The 25,551-nt window shown below is 41.8% G+C and overlaps 1 protein-coding gene and 1 pseudogene across 1 annotated transcript in view; one reads left to right on the forward strand and one right to left on the reverse strand.

Annotated features, from left to right (window-relative positions):
• On the reverse strand, positions 1–23,109 carry LOC121018899 (vomeronasal type-1 receptor 4-like; annotated as a pseudogene).
• A 339-nt stretch (positions 23,110–23,448) lies between these two features.
• Positions 23,449–25,551, forward strand: part of PPP2R1A (protein phosphatase 2 scaffold subunit Aalpha) — a 37,059-nt gene continuing 34,956 nt past the window's right edge. Inside the window, exon 1 of the mRNA XM_040458055.1 lies at positions 23,449–23,620. Within this exon, the coding sequence (XP_040313989.1) occupies positions 23,543–23,620 (78 nt within the window). The 5' untranslated portion in view covers positions 23,449–23,542. The remainder of the gene's footprint in view (positions 23,621–25,551) is intronic.

Consider the following 25,551-nt stretch of genomic DNA (forward strand, 5'->3'; position numbering starts at 1 on the left):
CTAATTCCCACAAGCTGACACTATCAGGATCTCCTGTGTTGTGAAAATAGCTTTCCCCATAAAATTAGACATGCTGTCTATAAGGACAGACATCAAACTGAAGCCCTCAGTGAACATTCCCAAAAGAATCCTCTTACACAGAAAAACATCTGGAATCTATGTGGATCTTGAAAGATGTGGTCAGAATGACAGAAGATTCCAGGGCAGTCTAGGGCAAAGAGTTGGTATCCTCGTAAAATAGTTGTTTTTCTTCCATTGGCCCTCTGAACTGCACTGTTTATGAGGCTTCTTGGATCTTTGCCCTCTTCCTATGCAGTGCCTTCCCCTGCATTTCCTCCCCTCCTCTCTGCCAAGTTGCTGATCTACCCAAACAAGTTACCTTCTTCTCCATTTGGATAGGGATCGGTAGGCTCTCTCAAGTCTCCGTGCTACCCGAATACCTGAGTATATTGTGATTTAAAGAGTAGTTGAGCTTTGCTTCAGTATAATCCATATTTTAAAGAGTTTCTCCTATTTATCTATCTTCTATCACCTATATTTCAATCTCTGGCTCTGCCTGTTTGTTTTGCATCACAACTATGGTTATTTCAGAAACCGTGAGAGTTTGAGATTAGCCTGCAAGTCTTAATAGCTACCAGCAGAAGACGAGAGATTCCTAGATTGAATACAAAGCACTTTATTACTCATGGCCCAGCAGGCAGCATGAACATCCTGATTCCAACAGTTTTCCAAGGCCCTCTTCCTTGTCCTGACCTTATTCCAATCATGGTTCCTTGGAGGGGTCCCAATGAATGCTACACATGGAGTGTTTACATCATACCTGAGGAACCCTGAGTATACAAAATCCAGTACTTATAAAGGGGTATTCTAGCACACCTGCTGTACTCTTTGACCCTGGGGAAGACTTTAGCTTTGTTTCCCTGTTCAGCAAATAAGTCAGTATGGTGTTCCAGTGGGTGACACTGTCCTTGTCTCCCAAGGTATTTTTCTAATCACACATAAGGTAATCCAGTATAGAAGAAAAGCTGTCCATGCTTCTGTAGGAGGCATGTACATACGTGAGAAACCCATGGTAGAACTGTCTTCCAACAATATCCAGCAGTCATTTCTGGACTGTATTGGCTCCTGTCACAATTTCCCATGAATTCATCCCTTGTTCAAATGTTCTGATTAATCTCACAAATGGCTAGGATCAGATTCATTCAATTTTCATCAAATAATATTTGATTGAGACCAGTATCAACAGGATACTATGTATCAGGATGAGGTGAACCTGCATTATTCACCTCTACTGTGCCTATATGGTTCCTACATTCATCCATCAGAAGGAATCCCAAATACCCATTAGGGTCCACCATAGAATGACAAGTGGCTTACTCTTTTAGATGCCATATTGGGGTGCGTAGGTGGCCCAGTCAGTTGAGTGTCCGACTTTAGCTCAGGTTATGATCTCATGGTTCATGGGTTCTAGCCCCATGTTGGGCTTTGTGCTGATAGCACCAGATCTGATCTGCTTCAGATTCTCTGTCTCCGTCTCTCTCTGCCACTCCCCCACCCAACTTTCTCTTTCTCTCTCTCTCACACACACATACACACAAATAAATAAACATTTAAAAAATTTAAAAATAAGATGCTATTGACTTTTCCGATGTGATGAGTGAATAATCAACTGAGGATTGTGCAAAATGATACAACTTACATTTTTCTGCTAAGATAGTGTTCCTTATCCGGAAAAAGCAGAAGCTAAATACTGTGGAATCTTGTCTCATTATCAGAAAGGGACTGACAGTTGGAAAACATGCAGAAATTAGGTCAGTGAGGAAGTAATGGTGGGTTGCTCTAGACTCAGCAGAGGATCTGGGGGAAACACGAGTGCTGTGAATGTGTTAGACCTGTGCTTGTGCCTGTGCAGGATGAAAACCCTGGAGCTGCTGGCCCAGATCCTGAGTCCAGGAAGTGAAACTTCAGGGAATACTATCAGTATTGCATAGAGTGACCCTGAGATTGTCTCATGGTCGGATGTAGAACAGTATTCAAAATCCCTTTTCTTTGTGATGTTTTTTTTTTGGCTGCTCTGTTTCCCTGACACATACAACACATACATAGGAATGATAAAATTATCTATCATACATATGATCCAGAAGAGGGAAATGGAAATGCCAACATACTTTGGAGCTTTGACTTGAAGATACTTCTATGAGGAGTTCATGGGGCTGATCACGATGGTCTGGAAGACACTCAAGAGGCAGGTGCTGCCAATGGACATTCCCCTGCCCACCCTCTGAACATAAAAAAGAAGTTTGCATCCAAACTCATTGAAGAAATATTTTACCCCCAAAGCTGCCAATGTCTTGGGGACACCTTTTGAGAGCATCACCAAGGAGTTGGCTATAATTAGGTGCATGAGAATCAACTCTGTGGGTCTCAACCTCCCTTCGGTGTGGTAATGGAAGACATAATGGTGAGGAAGAGAGAAATTGTCCAGGAGTCAGACTATCGACTGTGGTAAGATTATTGCTATTGCCAAATCCCCAGAACCTATTCTATCATTCAGTACGTTTTCCTTTAAATTATAACCAAAGTCATTCCTGTGAACAAAAAGTTTCCTTGAAGATTTTTTACATCAAGAGTAACTTTGGTGGGTTGCTCCTTTGGGCTTGCCAAAGACTTGAAGAGGCAGGAGGAGATGGAGAGAAGTACCAGGATATTCCATGGAAGTGTCAGCACTAAAGATGAGGTGGTTTGATTGGGAAGAAGCAAAGGTAAGTGATAGCAAGTGGAAAGAACGCTGAATACTAATAACAACCTTTTTAGAAACTGATAATCGTTACTCATATTGGAAAAAAAAAAACATACAACGTGAATCATTACCTACATCATGGGATAAATCAATTCTGAATATGTTCCTGATCTATATATCAAAGAGATAATATGAAACTTGTCATTGCTTGAGTTGATCAAAGTAGCAAGAGATGCTTGAGAGATCGATGGTACCATTGGATATGTCCTGCCAAAATTGTGTGGATAGAAAACAAAGTCAGATTCCAAATCATTGAGGAAATGTTTCAAATAACTCTATTCTTGTGGATACCTTTAAGGAGAATGATCAGGACTTGGGTAGAAACAGGTGCTTGAGAATCAAAACTGTGCACCTGAATGTGTAATGAGGGTGGAAAAGGAAGAGATGGGGGTAAGGAAGAGAGAAAGTGCCCGGATTCCCTAGATGGTCTGTGATAAGTAGGCCATTCATATTGGTAAGTGCTTTCATGCCATTCACACAGTTCCCAGTGACAGATCATCATCTTGAGAGCCTGAGGAGCCTGCCTGAGCACATGTGGTGTGGACTATATTGATCATATCAAATAAAATACAAGTATTCACTGAAAAATAATTAACGTTGTTGTTGTTGTTGTTGTTAAGCCTCCCAGAGTTGAGGTTAGAATTTTATTTTTTTAATTTTTTATTTTTTCAATATATGAAGTTTATTGTCAAATTGGTTTCCATACAACACCCAGTGCTCATCCCAAAAGGTGCCCTCCTCAATATCCATCACCCACCCCCCATCAACCCTCAGTTTGTTCTCAGTTTTTAAGAGTCTCTTATGCTTTGGCTCTCTCCCACTGAGGTTAGAATTTTAAATAACACTTAGTTTGCATGAATCGGTGCTATCATGTTGTACCTCTGGTATCTTCATAGGTCTTCCTACCTGCATAACGTAGACACTGCCATTGCATTATTTTCATTGTAAAGAGAAGGAGAATTTGGGACACAGGGGTTGAGCGATCTGTCTAAATTCACATGCTGACAGAGGAGGGGCAGAGAGAGAGGGAGACACAGAATCTGAAGCAGGTTCCAGGCTCTGAGCTGTCAGCACAGAGCCTGATGTGGGGCTTGAGCTCATGAAGGGCGAGATCATGACCTGAGTTGAAGTGGAACGCTTAGCCGACTGAACCACCCAGGCACCCCTTTCTCAGACTCTTAAGTATAGAGAATACACTGATGGTTACCAGTGGGGAGGTGGATGCGGGGTATGGGTTAAATTACTGATGGGGATTAAGGTGTGCACTCATTGTTATGAGCACCAGGTATTATATCGAAGTGTTGAATCACTATATTACACACCGAAAATTGATATAACAGTATACGTTAACTAATTGGGATTAAAAGAAGAACAAAAAAAAAAAACTTTGTGTATATTGTTTGGAATAATATACAACCTTTCTGTAGTATTAGGAAAAATAATTATATTTCCTAATTAAAAAAAGAGTTAAATATTGTCATTCCACACATCATGGGATGTGGATTGTTAATCAAGTTGCTTTGTGCACATATGAATGAATGGTCTCAGTGGTTCTTGAGATGGGCTGACCTCTCCACCATTTTTGCATGTTCTCACAGTGCATGTATACTTGTGAACTTTCCCTTGAATGGCTGTAAAATGCAAGATCCCACCATCTGCATACCCTCATGCCTTCACCTTTTATTAAATGGTCACTTTTGATGTTGAACAATTTAATAGAAAATGTAAAGGAGAAAATGTAATCTTAGAGCAAATGTACACCTGCATCATATGCTTTATCTAAATTCACCAATCATTACTGGTTTCTCACCAGTTCTTTATCTGTTGACATGTCTTTGCTGTTTCATGTGAGAATAATTTGTCACCATATTGACATTTTGCCCGAATACCAGAATATTTATCTCTTTTTTTTAAACGTTTATTTATTTTTGGGACAGAGAGAGACAGAGCATGAACGGGGGAGGGGCAGAGAGAGAGGGAGACACAGAATCGGAAACAGGCTCCAGGCTCTGAGCCATCAGCCCAGAGCCTGACGCGGGGCTCGAACTCCCGGACCGCGAGATCGTGACCTGGCTGAAGTCGGACGCTCAACCGACTGCGCCACCCAGGCGCCCCCAGAATATTTATCTCTTTACGTGAAGGTTATTCTGCTAATGCAATAAAACCTTCACACTTAAGAAAGGATACTAGTGTTATGCTATCATTTCATAGACAGTCCATAGACAGATTTCCCACAGTGATACAATGATGCATTTTTTTGTCTGTTTTCAGAAATCTAGGATCCAGTCATGTCACAGGGACTTAATTTATTGTCTTCATTCTTTAGTTTCTTTAACCTAGAACAGTTACCACTCTTGTTTTTAATTTGTCCTCAGTGTAAGTGACAGTTTTGAAGAATGCACTCTTTGTTTTTCAGAATGTCTCTCAGCATGGATTTCTGTGATTGTGTCTGTTATCCTGTGTCTCAGGTACAACATTTGAGCAGAACTTCTACACACAGATGATAGTGGGACCTGCTGAGTGTATCACCTCAGAGGCAAAGGTTATAAGGAAATGTTGGTGGACTAGATGTGTGGATAAGTTTCTTTTTGGGAGAAGCAGTAGACTTGCCTTGATTGTTGAAGTGAGCTGGGGAGAAAAATTGTGCCCGGAAGATTTTCAGGGTCCTGAAGGAGCCCTGTCAGCTCCCAGATGCAGACTGATCAGAAGTCTAATTCTTAGCATAGAGTATCCCAAAGAATCTGTTTCAGAAAAATGCCCAGATGATTCCTAGGCTCATTAATTTGAGAAGTAATGTGTACCTAAATGGTCCCTGGCACAGGTTTCAAATTTAGGATCACCATGGGGTTTCAGAAACACCATCACGTGTGCTCTACTGACGCCTTCCATTTTCATTCTGTGAGCTGTTATGTCTCCAGGACTCATTTCTGAGAGTGGAGCCCACGCTCTGGCCCATGGGGAGGTAACAGGGGTCTGCTATGCCTGGTTTTGTAGGAGGATCTTGGTGCCGTCTCGTCCCCTGTGCTGTAGCAGGATTTGAGATGTTTCTAGGAGGGCAATGTCTCTGAAGACAGGGGAGGAGAAACTTGTGGTAGGACCTTCAGATCAGAATTGTTTGTCTTTGAATCCATCCTGTGGAAAAGGACATGGAAGGGCAGCCTTTTCTGCCTTTGAAGGTGCTTCTTGTGGGGAGGCAGGCAGAAGGGAAGGTGTATCAGTTTGCTGCAGTTGCCATAACAAGGACCCTGAACAGAGTGACCAAAACAACAGAAATTTATTGTGTGGCAGTTCTGGAGGCTAAAAGTCCGAGATCAAGGTGTCCTCAGGGCCATGCTCTGTGAATATCCTGGGGGAGAGTCTGCTCCAGGCCACTTTCCCAGCTTCTGCCTCCATGGCTTATGACAGCATAACTTCATGTTGTGTCTACCCTTCATGTATGTGTGGTTTATTTTATTTTATTTTTTAAATTTACATCCAAATTAGTTAGCATATAGTGCAACAATGATTTCAGGAGTAGATTCCTTAATGCCCCTTACCCATTTAGCCCATCCCCCTCCCACAACCCCTCCAGTAACCCTCTGTTTGTTCGTCATATTTAAGAGTCTCTTATGTTTTGTCCCACTCCCTGTTTTTATATTACTTTTGCTTCCCTTACCTTATGTGCATCTGTTTTGTCTCTTAAAGTCCTCCTATGAGTGAAGTCATATGATATTTGTCTTTCTCTGACTAATTTCACTTAGCATAATACCCTCTAGTTCCATCTATGTAGTTGCAAATGGCAAGATTTCATTCTTTTTGATTGCAGAGTAATATTCCATTGTGTATATATACCACATCTTCTTTATCCATTCATCCATCAATGGACATTTGGGCTCTTTCCGTATTTTGGCTATTGTTGATAGTGCTGCTGTAAACATGGGGGTGCATGTGTCCCTTTGAAACAGCACACCTGTATCCCTTGGATAAATGCCTAGTAGTGCAATTGCTGGGTTGTAGGGTAGTTCTATTTTTAATTGTACGAGGAACCACCATACCGTTTTCCAGAGTGGCTGCACCAGTTTGCATTCCCACCAATGCAAAAGAGATCTTCTTCCTCTGCATCCTCGCCAACATCTGTTGTTTCTTGAGTTGTTAATGTTAGCCATTCTGACAGGTGTAAGGTGGTATCTCATTGTGGTTTTGATTTGTATTTCCCTGATGATGAGTGATGTTGAGCATTTTTTCATGTGTCGGTTGGCCATCTGGATGTCTTCTTTGGAGAAGTGTCTATTCATGTCTTTTGCCCATTTCTTCACTGGAGTATTTGTTTCTTGGGTGTGGAGTTTGAGAAGTTCTTTATAGATTTTGGATACTAACCCTTTATCTGATATGTCATTTGCAAGTATCTTCTCCCATTCTGTCAGTTGCCTTTTAGTTTTGATGACTGTTTCCTTTGCTGTGCAGAAGTTTTTTATTTTGAAGAGGTCCCAGTAGTTCATTTCTGCTTTTGTTTCCCTTGTCTGTGGAGACGTGTTGAGTAAGAAGTTGCTGTGGCCAAGATCAAAGAGGTTTTTGCCTGCTTTCTTCTCAAGGATTTTGATGGCTTTCTGTCTTACATTGAGGTCTTTCGTCCATTTTGAGTTTCTTTTGGTGTATGGTGTAAGAAAGTGGTCCAGGTTTCATTCTTCTGCATGTTGCTGTCCAGTTTTCCTGCATGACTTGCTGAAGAGACTGTCTTTATTCCATTGGATATTCTTTCCTATTTTGTCAAAGATTTGTCATACATTTGTGGGTCCATTTCTGGGTTCTCTACTCTGTTCTGAGTGTCTCTTGTTGTGCCAGTACCATACTGTCTTGATGATTACAGCTTTGTAGTATAGCTTGAAGTCTGGGGTTGTGATGCCTCCTGCTTTGGTTTTCTTTTTCAAGATTGCTTTGGCTATTCGGGGTCTTTTCTGGTTCCACACAAATTTTAGGATTATTTGTTCTAGCTCTGTGAAGAATTCTGGTGTTATTTTGATAGGAACTGCATTGAATATGTAGATTGCTTTGGGTAGTATCAACATTTTAACAAAATTTGTTCTTCCTATCCAGGAGCATGGAATCTTTTCCCATGTTTTTGTGTCTTCTTCAATTTCTTTCATAAGGTTTCTATAGTTTTCAGTGTATAGATTTTTCACCTCTTTGGTTGGATTTATTCCTAGGTATTGTATGGTTTTTGGTGCAACTGTAAATGGGATCTATTCCTTGATTTCTCTTTCTGTTGCTTCATTGTTGGTGTAGAGGAATGCAACCAATTTCTGTGCATTGATTTTATATCCTGCCACTTTGTTGAATTCATGAATCAGTCCTAGTAGTTTTTTGGTGTAATCTTTTGGGTTTTCCATATAGAGTATCATGTCATCTGGGAAGAATGAAAGTTTGACCTCCTCCTGGCTGATTTGGATGTCTTTTATTTCTGTTTTGTCTGATTGCATAGGCTAAGACTTCCAATACTATGTTGAATAACAGTGGTGAGAGTGGACATCCATGTCTTGTTCCTGACCTTAAAGAGAAAGCTCTCAGTGTTTCCCCATTGAGGATGATATTAGCGTTGGCTCATTCATATATGGCTTTTATGATCTCCGGGTATGATCCTTCTATCCCTACTTTCTTGAGGGTTTTTATCAAGAAAGAAAGGATGCTGTATTTTGTCAAATGCTTTCTCTGCATCTATTGAGAGGATCATATGGTTCTTGTCCTTTCTTCTATTGATGTGATGAATCACGTTAATTGTTTTGCATATATTGAACCAGCCCTCTCTCCCAGGTATAAATCCCACTTGGTCATAGTGAATAATTTTTTTAATGTATTGGTGGATCCAGTTGGCTAATATCTTGTTGAGGATTTTTGCATCCATGTTCATCAGGGAAATTGGTCTATAGTTCCCTTTTTTAGTGGGGTCGCTGTCTGGTTTTGGAATCAAGGTAATGCTGGCTTCATAGAATAAGTTTGGAAGTTTTCCTTCCATTTCTATTTTTTGGAACAGCTTCAAGAGAATAGGTGTTAATTCTTCCTTAAATGTTTGGTAGAATTCCCCTGGAAAGCCATCTGGTCCTGGACTCTTGTTTGGGGGAAGGTTTTTAGATTACTAATTTGATTTCCTTACTGGTTGTGGGTCTGTTCAAATTTTCTATTTCTTCCTGTTTCAGTTTTGGTAGTGTGTATGCTTCTAGGAATTTGTCCATTTCTTTCAGATTGCTCATTTTATTGTCATATAATTGCTCATAATATTCTCTTATTATTGTTTTTATTCCTGCTGTGTTGGTTGTGATCTCTCCTCTTCATTCTTGATTTTATTTATTTGGGTCCTTTCCTTTTTCTTTTTGATCAAACTGGCTAGTGGTTTATCAATTTTGTTAGTTCTTTCAAAGAACCAGCTTCTGGTTTCATTGATCTGTTCTACTGTTTTGTTTTGTTTTTTGCCTTTTTTTTTGTTTGTTTGTTTCGATAGCATTAATTTCTGCTTTAATCTTTATTATTTCCTGTCTTCTGCTGGTTTGGGGTTTTATTGGCTGTTCTTTTTGCAGCTCTTTAAGGTGTAAGGCTAGGTTATATATCTGATATCTTTCTTCCTTCTTTAGGAAGGCCTGGGTTGCTATATACTTTCCACTTATGACCTCCTTTGCTGCATCCCAGAGGTTTTGGGTTGTGGTGTTATCATTTTCATTGGCTTCCATATACTTTCTAATGTCCTCTTTAACTTCTTGCTTAGCCCATTCATTATTTAGTCTCCAAGTATTTGTTACCTTTGCAAATCTTTTCTTGTGGTTGATTTTGAGTTTCATAGTGTTGTGGTCTGAAAATATGCACGGTATGATCTCGATCTTTTTGTACTTGCTGAAGGCTGATTTGTGTCCCAGTATGTAGTCTATTCTGGAGAACGTTCCATGTGCACTGGAGAAGAATGTATATTCTGCTGCTTTAGGATGAAATGTTCTGATTATATCTGTTAAATCCATCTGGTCCAGTGTGTCATTCAAAGCCATTGTTTCCTTGTTGATTTTTTTGATTAGACGATCTGTCCATTGCTGTGAGTGGGGTGTTGAAGTCTACTATTATTATGGTATTACTATCAATGAGTTTCTTTATGTTTGTGATTAATTGATTTATATATTTGGGGCTTTCACATTTGTCACATAAATGTTTACAATTGTTAAATCTTCTTGGTGGTGGATAGACCCCTTAATTATGATATGATGCCCTTCTTCATCTCTTGATACAGTTTCTATTTTAAAGTCTAGATTGTCTGATACAAGTATGGCTACTCCGGCTTTCTTTTGTTGACCATTAGCATGATAGATGGTTCTCCATCTCCTTACTTTCAATCTGAAGGTGTCTTTAGGTCTAAAGTGGGTCCCTTGTAAACAGCATATAGATGGATCTTGTTTTCTTATGCATTCTGTTACCCTGTGTCTTTTGATTGGAGCATTGAGTCCATTGATATTAGAGTAAGTACTGAAAGATATGAATTTATTGCCATTATGTTCCTTGTAGAGTTGGAGTTTCTGGTGGTGTTCTCTGGTCCTTTCTAGTCTTTGTTGCTTTTGGTATTTAATTAATTAATTAACTAATTAATTAATTAATTTCATCTTTTTTCCCCTCACAGAACCCCCCTTAAAATTTCTTGCAGGGCTGTTTTAGTAGTCACAGACTCCTTTCATTTTTGTTTGTCTCGGAAACTTTTTATCTCTCCTTCTATTTTGAATGACAGCCTTTTTGAATAAAGAATTCTTGGCTGCATATTTTTCTGAATCCGCACACTGAATATATCCTGCCATTCCTTTCTGGCCTGCCACGTTTCTGTGGATAGGTCTGCTGCAAACCTGATCTGTCTTCTCTTGTAGGTTAAGGACTTTTTTCCCTTGCTGCTTTCATGATTCTCTCCTTGCCTAAGTATTTTGTGAATTTGACTATGATATGCCTTGTTGATGGTCGGTTTTTGTTGAATCTAATGGGAGTCCTCTGTTCTTCCTGGATTTTGATGTCTGTGTCTTTCCCCAGTTTAGGAAAGTTTTCAGCTATGATTTGCTCACATAACCCTTCTACCCATATTTCTCTCTCTTCATCTTCTGGGACCCCTATGATTCTGATGTTGTTCCTTTTTGATGAGTCACTGATTTCTCTAATTCTTAAATTTTTTAAAATGTTTTTTACTTTTGACAGAGCGAGTGAGAGACAGAGCATGAGCAGGGGAGGGGCATAGAGAGAGAGACACACAGAATCCAGGCTCTGAGGTGTCAGCACAGAGCCCAATGCGGGGCTCGAACTCACAGACTGCGAGATCATGACCTGAGCCGAAGTTGGACGTTCAACCTACTGAGCCACCCAAGTGCCCCTGATTTCTCTAATTCTTAAGTCATGCTCTTTTGCCGTAATCTGCCTCTTTTTTTTTCTCCTTCATTATTCTCTATAAGTTTGTCCTGTATATCACTGATTCCCTGTTCTGCCTCATCCATCCTTGCTGCTGCAGCATCCATTCGAGGTCACAGCTCAGTTATAGCATTTTTTATTTCATGCTGACTAGCCTTTACTTCTCAAAGAGGTAAAAAATCTGTATGCTGAAAACTATAGAAAGCTTATGTAGAAATTGAAGAAGACACAAAGAAATGAAAAAATATTCCATGCTCATGGATTCAAAGAACAAATGTTATTAAAATGTCAATACTCTCCAAAGCAATCTCCACATTCAATGCAATCTCAATCAAAATGCACCAGCTTTCTTCACAGAGTTAGAACAATCCTAAAGTTTTTATGGAACCACAAAAGACCTCAAATAGCCATAGTAATGTTGAAAAAGAAAACCACGGGCGCCTGGATGGCTCAGTGGGTTGGGCGTCCGACTTCGGCTCAGGTCATGATCTCATGGTTCGTGGGTTCGAGCCCCGCATCGGGCTCTGTGCTGACAGCTCAGAGCCTGGATCCTGCTTCGTATTCTGTGTGTTCCTCTCTCTCTGACCCTTCCCCGCCCGTGCTCTGTCTTTCCCTCTCTCAAAAAGAAATAAACGTTAAAAAAACGTGTAAAGAAAAAAGAAAGAAAACCAAAGCAGGAAGTTTCATAATTCCAGACTTTAGCCTGTATTTCAAAGTTGTAATCATCAAGATAGTATGATATTGTCACAAAAACAGACACATAGACCAATGGAATATAATAGAGAACCCAGAAGTGGACCCACCAATGTATGGCCAACTAATCTTTGACAAAACAAGAAAGAGTATCCAGTGTACTGGATGGTGCTGGGAGAACTGGACAGCAACATGCAGAAGAATGAAACTGGACCAATTTCTAACAGCATACACAAAAATAAATTCAAAATGGATGAACAACCTAAATATGATTCAGGAAACCATCAAAATCCTACAGGAGAAAACAGGCAGCAACCTCTTTGTCCTCAGCTGCAGCAACTTCATACTTGACCTATCTCCAAAGGCAAGGGAAATAAAAGGCAAAATGAACTACTGGGACCTCATCAAGATAAAAAGCTTCTGCAGAGCAAAGGAAACAGTCAACAAAACTAAAAGGTAACCAATGGAATGGGAGAAGATATTTGCAAATGACATATTGGATAAAGGGTTAGTATCAAAATCTATAAAGAATTTACCAAACTCAACACCTGAAAAACAAATAATCCAGTGAAGAAATGGGCAGAAGACATGAACAGACCCTTTTCTAAAGAAGACATCCAGATGGCAAACAGACACATGAAAAGATGCTCAACATCACTCATCATCAGGGAAATACAAATCAAAACCACACTGAGATACCACCTCACACCAGTCAAAGTGGCTGACATTAACAACTCGGGAAAGAACAGATGTTGGCGAGGATGTGGAGAAAGGGGAACCCTCTTACACTGTTGGTGGGAATGCATGTTGGTGCAGCCAGTCTAGAAAACAATGTGGAGGTTCCTCAAAAAATTAAAAATAGAATTACCCTACAACCCAGCAATAGCACTACTAGGAATTTATCCAAAGGATACAGGAGTGCTGATTTGAAGGGGCACATGCCCCCAATGTGTATAACAGTGCTATCAACAATAGCCAAAGTATGGAAAGAGTCAAAATGTCCATCAACTGATGAATGGATTAAGAACATGTGGCATATGTATACGTGGAATACTTTACGATGTAAAAGAATGAAATCTTGCCATTTGCGACCATGTGGATGGAACTAGAGGTGTTATGCTAATCAAAATAAGTCAGAGAAACACTAATATCATATGATTTCACTCATGTGGAATTGGAGAAAGTTAACAGATGATCAGAGGGATAAGGATAAGGATGATCATAGCGATAAAATAAGATAAAAACAGGGAAGCAAACCATAAGAGACTCTTAAATACGGAGAATAAACTGAGGATTGATGGGGTGTGGGGAAAATGGATCATGAGCATTAACGAGGGCACTTGTTAGGATGAGCACTGGGTGTTACATATAAGTAATGAATCACTGGATTCTACTCCTGAAGAAAAGACTACACTGTATGTTAACTAACTTGAAAATTCAATAAATAAATAAATAAATAAATAAATAAATAAATAAATAAATAAATTCAAGATAAAAAAAAAAGGCATATTTTGATGACATAAAAAAATGTACATTTGCAAACTACATTTTTTTCCAGATGATGAGAAAGAGGCCCAGAGAACTGAAGAGCAAAGGGGGAAAAAGTCTTTCTCAGGCAAATATTGGCTTCCAGGTAAGGTGCTGTGTCCTTTCTTCCCCCTGAGAGGTAGGTCATTTGTTTATAACTTGAAACCTTTACTTCTCTCTCTCAACCCTGTCACCCTGGCCCCTTGTCCTGGACTCTGTGTCTCACACGCCCGCTCTCCTATCCAGCGCTCTCTGTCCTGGGCCCATGGTGCCCTCCTGCCCAGACTGCTTCTTTCCGTCAGGCTTTGCATCCTTTCCCACACACTAGTGGTCTCTAGAGATGCTAGGTAGAAACTTGTAGTTGTTCTTGGTAATTGGAAAGTAGGAAGAATGTTTGCAAAAATATTCTGAGGACCCAAGACTATCACTGGTAGTGCTGCTTTAGGTGAAATGCTAATTGCCGTTGTGGGGGGGGGGTCACACAGTCATAAACACACATCTCAGGGCCCAGCTGCCCATCTTGCACACGTACTCACTTCTCTGACTGTCAACACAGAATCTGGCTCAGTGCTAAAGCTACACGGGAAGGTGGAATACCTTCTGAACCAGGAGCTGAGTTGGTATAAAGAGATGGGGTCCTACACCTACACCCATCCCTGATGGCTCCTAAGGCTCATAGTGTAATCCTCACTGACAGTGATTATGTGGTTTCACCCAAGTGGTCATGTAATCTGGTTTTTAATGTGCTTGAGGGCTGTATTTGTGGACTCCCTGTTCAGCCTACTTTGCAGGAACCATAGACATAATGGTCAGGTTTCTAAGGTGCATTCAACTAAATAGTCAGATGAATGTATAGTAATCATCTGATTGTGTACAGAAAAATGTGTCTGATCGCTGTTGCTGGACTAGAAATGTTTTCTGTAACTCTGCATCTATGACGCACTGAATAGATTAAATAATTGTGTCTCGATTATGGAGAGACTTTTCCCAGTAATGTCAAGGAAACAGCTTTTAAATAAAATGTAACTTTGGTTTCAGGGCGAGATTTTTAGGCTCAAATGTATCTTGTGATATTTGTGATGCTTTTAAATATTATAATAGCAATCCAAAAAGTTATATCACTTATACAATATACAAAGTTCTTGCATTAACATTCCATTTTGCATATTTCTTATATTGCAATATCTTTCACAAATCTTGCTTTATTGGTACTAATTTTATTTAACTCAAGTATTAATAAAAGTGATATTATGTACATATATGTGTGTGTGTGTGTGTGTGTGTGTGTGTGTGACCATACTTACAGAGTTCCTGTGTCTTGTGGTATTGCACTTTTGTTCGTGGAATGAAAGCAAATGATTCTTTCTGTTGTCATCTTAATGGAACATGGGTCAGCATGTGGCAGGTCATTAAATCCAGTTGTCACGGGGCAGGAACCTGCAGCTTTGTAGTCCTGCCTCAGTGCACCTACAGTTTACTGAGCTCTCTAGGGTATTATTCACAGTTTATATTTGCCTATAAGAAAAAGTCTCCATAAATAACTAGAAACTTGTTATTAACAAAAATTCAAATTAAATAGCACTAATCGAAATTGAAATGATAAGGTACAAAGACAAATCTAAATTTAGATCTTGGTTTATTTAAAGAACACACCTGGAACACTTATGTGGCTCAGTTGGTTAAGTGTCCGACTCTTGATTTCAGCTCAGGTCATGAGCTCAATGTTCCTGAGATCGAGCCCCATGTTGGGCTCTGAATTGGGATTTTCTCTGTCCCTCTCACTTCTGCCCCTCCTCCACTTGCTCTCCCTCTCTCTAAATAAATAAATAAAATATTTTAAAAATACAGAAAAATTAAAGAACACAGCTTACTAGCATTTTCTTATATTATGGATTAAATGCACTAATTTTGTTCCCCACCCAGCCATGTTCCAGTCCCCACTCTATCCCTTATTTGTGAATGAATTCAGACAAAGCAGTTAACCTCTCTGTGCTTATGTGGTCCTCATCTTTATAAGGAATGTAATAGTGCCTGCCTCATGTATTTATAAGAAATATTAAGTTAGTACATGGGTGGTTGTTATAACACTGATTCACATGTAGCAGATGTTGTATAACGGTTGTTCATGCAACTCTTGGAAGGCCCTAAATGACTGAAGAACTTTAAGTAATTATTTGAAAGTAGGAAGTGTTGGGAAGTGGAGAATATCGGATTTCAGCTGACATGATTCATGTGGCCCCTGCCTCCTATTCCCACGCAGGATTCTCTAGCCCAGAAGACAAGTATCAGTCACTTAGGACTGACAGCAGGGCCACCAGGGATCTGGCAATAAGAATGATCTTCTTACTAGTGTTTCCTGTCTTCTCTTCATTGTGATTCCTCAAAACCTAAACATAAGTGGAAGCATTCTTTGTTCTCAGTATGTGCTGCTAAATAAAAAGGAAAAACGGAAAAAAAAATATAAAATCCCCTCGTCTTATGAGAAATCTGTAAATCAAATGTATTTCCATAATGTTTGTTTGGTAATTTACTCATCCCCCTCAGAGTCTCCAGTACAATTATGAGAGGCTAACCCAAGAATGGTAAACAGAACATACTGAGCATTTTCTTCAATGTTAACAAAAAATTATAATAACTGTAATATTTTTTTACATTATTTTTTTTTAATTTTTTTTCAACGTTTATTTATTTTTGGGACAGAGAGAGACAGAGCATGAACGGGGGAGGGGCAGAGAGAGAGGGAGACACAGAATCAGAAACAGGCTCCAGGCTCTGAGCCACCAGCCCAGAGCCTGATGCGGGGCTCGAACCCACGGACCGCGAGATCGTGACCTGGCTGAAGTCGGACGCTTAACCGACTGCGCCACCCAGGCGCCCCATAATAACTGTAATATTATATAATTATCTTGTAAATACTCGTGTGATTGACGTTTTACTAATGTCTGCCATTCTGGAGGAGTTCAGAATTTATGTGTATATAAACACCAGGTCTTGAAAAAATCCAGATATTATGGAGAAAACTTTGAGCATGTAACTTAAATTTGTCACAGTAAATTTTCCAAAAGTGAAGTAGGCATGGGATTATAAGAAAAAGAGCCTGGAAATGGGTCAGCATGTGGCAGGTCATCAGTTACACTGAAGAGAATAGTGCTGGAGGGAAACTAAAGTCAGCAAAGAAAGCTTTGGGGAGCCAGGTATAATTGTGTAATGTCATACCAGAGAGGCAGGAGTCAGTCATGTGAAGTATGATGTTTGGGAGCATGGGAGATAAGCTTGTGGGAACATTTTCAGGGAGAAATGGACAGGTTGGACTGGAGAGGGTAGTGGACAGCATAGAATTACATTTTAGCTGGTTCTTAACCAATATCAAGTGATTGTGACATTTTTATAAGCCATGAATTCCATGGAATCGGTACCTGGAGAAGAAAGATTTTTCCCTCCTTTGTGAAGATGATTTGGGCATGTTGGGAAGAAAGAGTTTGGAGGTGCACACTTGAGTCTTCGAAGTGAAGATATTAGTTAATGTTGGAGACTTCCACTCAATTTGGAGCCCTGAAGGGAGTGCCATCTGAAGGGCAGAGACATGAATCCATTCTGTTTATGTGGATTTTGTGACTCCTTGACGTTCAATTCTCTTTGATTTTAGGAGAGATTTTTATATAGCTATCTCTGTATTTACATTCTGAAGCTGATATAAACTATCGAGAATTTAATAATTTGAAAAAAAAATTTTGACCCAATGGATATATCCATTTTTACAGATTAAAGATAGAACCTTGTACCACAAATGGAATCCATATTTGTAGCTCACATGAGGCACGTAAATATTAACTACATTTTTAGATCACAAATCACGAAGAAGAAAAATATATAAATACATGCCTACCTTCAATTATTGTGTGTAGGGATCTATATCTGTGTGTGATCTGTGTGTGTTTATACATATAAATGTAGACTTAATTATGTTTGTTATCTATCAATTAACATATTGGAAAATTGTACATTAAGAACAATTTTAGGGGTCCCTGGGTGGCTCAGTCAGTTAGGTGACTGACTTTGACTCTGGTCATGATCTCATTCGTGGATTCAAGCCCCACGTCAGGCTCTGTGCTGCACACTTGCTTGGAGCCTGGAGCCTGCTTCGGATTCTGTGTCTCCTTCTCTCTCTGTCCCTACCCTGCTTGTGCTCTGTCTCAGTCTCTCGAAAATAAATAAATGTAAAAAAAAATTTTTTTTAAAGAATTTTAAATAGTACTAGTTACAATTATGACAAAACTCGAAATGTATGTGATAGTATGTGTATATTTCCATGCTAGTTGTTTGATTGTAAAATTCCATAAAATGTATTTTTAATTTTTATACTTTAATTCAGTTTCTTTGCCATACCTCTTATGAAAACATCCAATGAATGTAGTAAAAATTGCTTGATTTTTAAAGGTATAATAATTAATGCATTTAACTGTAATATAATAATTGATACATTTGAATGAAATGGGGTTTATTATTTAATCTATGTTAACTACTTTTCTATGGATTGCAAAAATATAATTTTCATTTATAATTCTACATTATAATTGAACTTCTTTCTTTGAAGTTGTATACTCATCATTTCTGTTTTACCTAGAAATTTCAGCTTACATTTAAAAGCTAATCACAGTGTCATTTTATTTAATATTCTTAAACCCCACCTTTATAATATATGGACAGCTCTAATCTATTTACCATATCCCATCTTTTTGAGGCTGATATGTATTTGAAAAATTTAAAGACACATGCACAGGTGATAAGTGCATTGCTCAAGAAAAGTTCACAAAGTGAACACGTTCTGTACTCAGTACCTAGATCAATGAATAGAATATTGTCAGACTTTTGCTCCTTACCAGTCACTATTCCTCTGGGCCATCAGTACTCTGACATGCATGGCACAACATAGGTTACTTTAGCCTGTCTTGCTATAAAGAAGGTAATAGAGCATTAACTCTTTTGTATTTGCTTTTGTCATTCCTTCTGTTGTTTATGAATTTATTGCTACATGCTGTTATTAATCATTTATTGGCATTGCTGTGTAGGGTTCCATTGTGTGCATATAAAACAATTTACCTAATCATTCCACCATTAATTAGCATATGAGTGGTTTTCAGTTTGTGACTATTAGGAATACCACTGGTATCTAAATGTAGACCATGCTTTGTTGGCACATATACATATTTCTGTTGGCTATATAAGTAACAGTGGAATTGGTGGGTGACAGGTTGACAGTTCTGTAGCTTTAGGAGATAGTGCCTGATGGGTTTGGAAAATGTACAGAGTTTCACACCCACCAACAGTGTAGGAGATTTTTGGTTTGTGCACATCCTTGTCAACAGTTTCAATATTTTTTCATATTTCTCTTTGACTTCTGGTTAGTGTCTGATGGTACCAAGTAGTGATTTTCTTTTAATGTCCTTGATTACTATGGAAGTTGAGCATCCTTTCACATATTTATTAGACATTGGGCATCTTCTTTTTCAAGTATGTGTTAGTTTATTTTGTCCATTTTTATTGTGGTTTTTTTGGTTGTTTGTTTTTTTGGTTTGTTTATTTTTTCTTATTGATTTGTAGCAATTCCTTTTATCTGCTGGATAAGTTTCCTTTGCTGGTCTCTTTTCTCACACTGTCTCTGTGTCTCTTGGTCTTTCCTGTGTGTGTTGTGTCTTGGTAAGGAGAAAGTCTTAATGTTAATGTAACTATTTTCTCTTTTATAGATAATGTTTACTGTTCTGTTCAATAAATTCTTTCCTATTCTAAGACTACAGTTATTCTCCTTTTTTAAAACCCATATATCACTTTAAAATTTAGATTGGCAATCCATCCAGAATTGTTTTGCTGTATGTTTGGGTAATGTATTCTATTTTCTTCTGAGAAGATAACAAGTTTGAATTCACTGAGAATATGTGATATTGTTCCTTCTTTTCATTTATTTTCATCTCTCCTTGCTCATGCAGGTTGACATCACTGCTCCTTTGGATCCATCTTTCCTGTGAATGTCCTGGTAAATCTGGGTCTCTTCCTGCTCCTTCAGTCTTTGACAGTGCCACAGCACCACACAACCAAGGGCAGTCTTGGTATCAAAAATCTTCAATGGATCTTTTTACTCAATAAATCATAACCAAATTTTTAAGGGAAAGGTGCACCCTACGGGGAAACGATTCTGCATGATCCTCTCTCTTTTTTTTTTTTTTTTTTCATATCTTGTTTCAGCTTCTGTCCTGGAATGGCTTGCAAACGTTTTTGTGTAACAGCCTCTGAGGATGGCATTACTGTCTTTCTTGGGGAAAGGGCAGATTAACTACCTGGCCAATGTACTAGAGATAATGCCTTCCTCAGAGGCAAATGTTGGGCAGATGCATTTCTAATTCAACGGAAAAAATTGGGTTTTCTGAACTTATTTTTCTCCAGCTGTGACATGAATCTACTGTGTGTGCAGCATCCACCTGGACTTCTTTGCATGGCCCCCGTGAGACCTGTGGAAGCAAAGGGAAGAGATGTGAACACAAAGCTCTTGCTGCCTGTTGTGCATGCATAATACTGCCTTTGTCTCAGTCCCTGGCATCTCATGTCTTCTACCAGCATCCATGCAGCTGGCAGGCTAACTTACTGGTTTGTAAATGGGGTAAAATCTTACACCCTTTACATTTCTGGACAGTCTTAGCAATGAGGATAGGGTAGCTATTGAGCCATACAACCACCAGCCTTAGTGTGTTGTCATAGTAGCAGAGGAAAGCTATGTTGATGAGGTAGTTTGGGCCTCTCTCAATCTGTGTGGACTGCTGTAAGAAAATTCCACAGGCTGGGAACCTTATAAATGAATTCATATCTCACAGTTTTGGAGGCTGAAAACCTGAAATCAGGCTGCCAGTGTGGTTGGCACGGGCCTTCCTCTGGGTTGCAGTCTTCTTGTATCTTATATTCACAGGGTGGAAGGGATGAGGGAGCTCTCAGGTCTCCTTGTATAGGGCACCCATCCCATTCATGAGGGCAGAGCCTCCCAATCATGTCTCAAAGGCTCCACCTTCAAATGCCATCACCTTTGGGGTTAGGTTTCAATATATGAATTTTGAGGAGATGCAAACAGACCATAGCAGGACCCTTTGGAACAAGTTCAACAACCAGTTGTTGTTTCTGCTGTTAGAATGTGACAGGAATTGTGTTATAGGCTTGTGCTTCCCCATCCCAGAAATTGGGGATTATCCCAGTCAGGGTGAGGTGCAGGTAGAGAAGTGTTACTGGGACACACAGCCTTTCATTTGCCCCCAGTGTGTGTGTATAAGGGCTAAGGATTTAGGTCAACCTCTGATGTACCAGGTTTTCATGATACACATGATATACTGTCTGTTTGCAAGTTAGAGGCCTCAGTCTCAATCGCCCTGTCTCACATGCTATCACCTATCTGCCAGTAGGGGTGGCTGATACCACCTGCTCAAGTTCAGAGTCCTGTATTCCAATGAAAATACGTTAGAACTCTATGGGCACATTTACAGTGCTCAATCCCTCCAGCAGTGAGGGAAAAACCCTTGTTTCTTTGCCTTCCCATCACCTAAAAGGAGGTCCAGCCCTTACTGGACCTTAATGGTGTATGGGAGACGGCACACGTCTCTGCGAGTGAGAGTCTGTCATTTGGAGCCTTTGGCAAAGGGAGTCAGCCTCTACCTAGAAGCTCCCTAGGGGGTGTGAATTTGAGGCTTCTGTGACACAACTCACAGGTGTGCTCTTTTAAAATAGCAGTGCTTAAAAACTAAATTAAATAGGGGCGCCTGGGTGGCGCAGTCGGTTAAGCGTCCGACTTCAGCCAGGTCACGATCTCGCGGTCCGTGAGTTCGAGCCCCGCGTCGGGCTCTGGGCTGATGGCTCAGAGCCTGGAGCCTGTTTCCGATTCTGTGTCTCCCTCTCTCTCTGCCCCTCCCCCATTCATGCTCTGTCTCTCTCTGTCCCAAAATAAATAAATAAACGTTAAAAAAAAAAAACTAAATTAAATAAAGAGTTTTTAAAAGACTGATTAGCTTATTAGTGAGCTCTCCTCAAAACTGATCCTTAGATGCATTTCGACTGTGTGCCTTGATATTCCAATTTTGGACTGAGTCAACACGGACTCACTTGTAACAGGATAGAAAGGGCCCCAAAATTCCCATGTCCCATGGAAAGTGCATATTCAAGAATGAAGGCAAACTCTTTCTAGCAACATGTCAGCTTGACCAGAAAAAGTGGTACCTGTCCCTTGAGAAGACATTTTAGCTCCATGCTTTGGTGAAAGCCACTGGCACTAGGAACCCTCAATCCTCTGAGGGTCCCCTAAAAGCATGTCCTTGTTCGCTGATGGTTTAGGTAGTCTGAACCCTAATGGTGTCCCCTGGGCCACTGGAATGGGTTAGTCTCAGTGCCGGCTCTGCAAATCTGAAATCAGAGGCAGTGGTTTCCTTCATTGGTCACATGTCAGATTCCTGGGCTGCTGCCAAGGGTCCAGCTGTCAAGTGTGCGACTTGGAAAACTATGGATGCCAGATTAAGGATCGCCCTGCCTTTCTTGGGCTGTGAACTGTGGAAACCAATTGCATCGCTCAAATACTTGTCTGGGTCACTCATTCAGATGCCCATGGTGAGGCCTGTTCTTTACAGAGTCTGCCCAGAATCAAGTTGCTGTTTGAGACTGTTTCTGACTCAGAGAGTTGTCTGTACATGGCACGCCTGTGACCTCCCCACCCCAGCCTTAGTGAGGTATATTTGAGAAAGAAAATTTTATGATATTTAAAGTGCACTCTTACCTATGAAGACCCATAGTCTCAGTGAGCTGTTGTAGTGGTGGGGAGATCCTGGGCACATGCAGGGCAAGGATTGAAATATGTAATGCTACCACCATCTCCGTGTATGAGGAACAGTTGTCTCACTGGAGTGGGTAGGCATGTTTGGAAAAGAAGCTTGGGCTATTCAGACGTGTCCAGGAGTCCTAGCTCAGCCTTGGCTTTCAAGGGGGCAGTGAAGGGGGGAAAAGCATCCCAGGTCTTCTCTTCCCCATTCCCCAACTCCCTGTGTTAAGGTGCTCTTAAAATGTGGTGGGGGGCTGTGTTGAGTAAAGCTTGGAATGGAGATTAATTAGTAAGACCCAACACTGCTCCCACTCTGTGAGAGGTAAGACTCCAGCGCATTGTCACAGTGCCAGCCCAGGGATAGGAATTCTGGGACAGACAGATGAGAGACTGAGAGATACGTGGGCTTAGGGTGGGGTGGTGGTGGTATGTGGTTCCGGGGACTGGAGGACCAAGCCTGAAGAGAGGCAGGGAAGGGGAGACATTTATGCAGAGATCTGAGCATTAAATAGGAACTGCTCTCCAAGTAGAAGAGATGGTTTGGACAAATGCTGTTTCACGTGAAAAAGCACGATGTACGGAGAGGGCTCTAATTTTCCAGGACTGCTGAAGTGCAAAACGGGGAATGGATGTGCCTAAACACTGCTTTGGAACCAGAACCACACGGGGCTTGAGCTTCAGGCAGAAAGTAAGGGAAGTCGCCGCCCTTGTGTGGGCCTCCGCAAAATAAAGCGTAAAACCAAAGTCTCAACCCCTACTCCTCCTTCACAAAGTTGCTGGGGATAGATCCATCAGCCACTAGAGCCACCAGCTCACAAGCCAAAACCTGCAGACTGTCTCGCTCCCCACATGACGTCATGCAATCCTAGCAAGGCCGGCGCAGCTTTGTGCAGGCTCGCCAGAAGGCAGGTTTTGCCTCCTTCGATTCCGCCCTTCATTGGCTAAAACAGCCGCTCGTCTGGGCCGTTGTTAGCGGCAACGTAGGCGGGCACAATCTTGGTCGCTAAGATACCACGCACTTCCGTTTCCTTCCCCTCTCAGCTATACTTAGGCAGCTTCAGCTCGTCCCCTCGACCAATGGCAAGTGGGCAGTGGGCGGGGCTTCACTTGTCCGGACCAACGAGATGCAGACTTGGCCTGGCGTAGCGCGGCCAATGACCGTGGGGCAGCCCCTGTAAAGTGGCTCGGGCGCCCCCACGCTCGTCTTTCGTCCTCTTTCTATCCCTGCCCCTCCCTGCACCGGGTTCAGCACGGCGCTGGCCGCGGTCTGACAGGAACGGGACGGAGCCAAGATGGCGGCGGCGGACGGCGACGACTCGCTTTACCCCATCGCGGTGCTGATAGACGAGCTCCGCAACGAGGATGTTCAGGTCCGGAGGCCACGGGGAACTTGGGGAAGCCGGGAAGGGGTAATGGGGGCACGGACGGCCCTCGCGGAGAAGGCTCAGTGTTCGCCGGGAGCGGCGGAAGGGGGCCGCGGCCAATCAGCGTCCAGCTCTCACGTCTTCGGGTGCCAGGACTGGATGAGACGGCGCCGGGGATTGGGTGTCGGCCCACCGGAGGGCGGGAGGCAGGCCACCCTGGAGGGTCCCAGGCCTGCCCCGTCGAGTGCAAGCGGCTGCCGGGGTCCTGGGAAGCTTTGGCCGGGGAGGGGGTCGGGCCACTGGGTGGGGCGGAGGGAAAGCCTCGGTGATTGGCCGCAGCCCCTGAGTGGCCCTTTGGGATGGGGAGGGTGTGCGACTTGCTCCGAGTGGGGGAGGGGCGCCTGGTGGGTCGGGACCCGGGTAGGTTTTCCCCTTCCTGGGAGATCCGGCGGCTAGGCCTTAGCGCTGTGGGGGTAAACTCTCTAAATGGGGACTGAGAGATGACGGCTGTCTTTCCAGTTCCTGCTCTCCCCCTCTCTTCAGTTTTGGTGTAGATTCCCGGAGGGGAGGGGCGGCGAAAACCCCACTCCCAAGGGGGCAACTAGCTAAATTTAAGAGCGGATTTCGAGGTAGAAATTCCCCCGCTTTGGGGATCCTGCCGAACTGCGGGTGGGCAGTTTACTAAACAGGCTAACACATTTTTGGTGAGTGGGATGGCCAAGGGTTGAGAAGACTAAGGACTCCACGGTTTGCCCATCCCAGCTCCACCTCCCACCCGTCGTGTGACCTTGTGCACATTACTTCACGGCTCTGGGCCCGCTTTCCCCGAAACGTGGGCTAATGATAGTTCAGGCCTCACCGAGTGCTTGTGGTGGACTGAAGGAGTTAATACCGCAGGTAAAATAGAACGGTGCTTAGTTGTTATGAGGGCCTAATAAATGTTGGCTACAATTATTGGAGTGAGAAGTAATTGAAGAGGTCCCGTCCTCCCTTTATAGGGGCCGGAATTTGTCTGTTTATAAAATTGAGCGGATTGCGCTGGGCCCAGCCTCTGAGTGATCTCGAGGTAGAGCTTTCTGGCTCTGGAGTCAGACCGGTTGCTGTTGTACTCCTGGCTCTTCCACTTCTTGCTAATAGACATGGGCAAGTTGGTTAATCTCCTTAAGCCTTGATTTCCTCTTCTCTCAAATGGAGGTCATTATCTGGTTCATGGGGCTGTTGTGTAAATTCATTTGTTCAGTAAACACCTGCCACGTATCACTTATGGTGCTGAGGATATAATGGTGACACCATTTGTTAGACAAGAGGCAGATGTGAAACAGCTGAATACGTTATTAACACGTGTGTCATGTGGGGAGGAAACAACAGCGTATTGTGATAGTGAATCGGTTAGTATTTATTGGGCCTCTCCTCTGGGTAGGGCTTTGTTCTAGGCACAGGTACACAGCAGGGAACAAGATGAACAAAAACTACCCGCCTCCTGGAGCTTTATGTTGCCATGTGGGGAAGCAGATAATAAGACACTTAAGTAAAACGTATGCTGCCAGGATGGTAAAAGTGCTGTGAACAAAAATGAAGCAGGGATGGGGAGGACAGGAGAGTGTTACAGGTTCAGATAGAATGGCTAGGGAAGGCCTTATCGAGAAGGGGACATTTGAACAGAGACGTGAAGTGAGGAGCAGGCCCCATGGATGTCTGGGGAATAGCATTCAGCTAAAAGAAGCAAGTGCAAAGGTCCTGAGGCAGGAATGGTGCAGCACGTGTTCTGGGAACTGCAGGAAGGCCAGTGTAGCTGGAGCCAAGAGAATGAGCTGTTGGTGTTGGGAGATGAAGGTGAAAGGGGTCATGACTCACAAGGCTGTCCTGAGCAATCACTTAAACCAGGTGTTCCTGGATCGACGGTCAGAAAAGAATTCTTGAGATATTTTATGGTGCAG

Source organism: Herpailurus yagouaroundi, unplaced genomic scaffold (assembly GCF_014898765.1).
Source record: "Herpailurus yagouaroundi ecotype Mexico unplaced genomic scaffold, PumYag 220, whole genome shotgun sequence".
Classification (NCBI taxonomy): domain Eukaryota; kingdom Metazoa; phylum Chordata; class Mammalia; order Carnivora; family Felidae; genus Herpailurus; species Herpailurus yagouaroundi.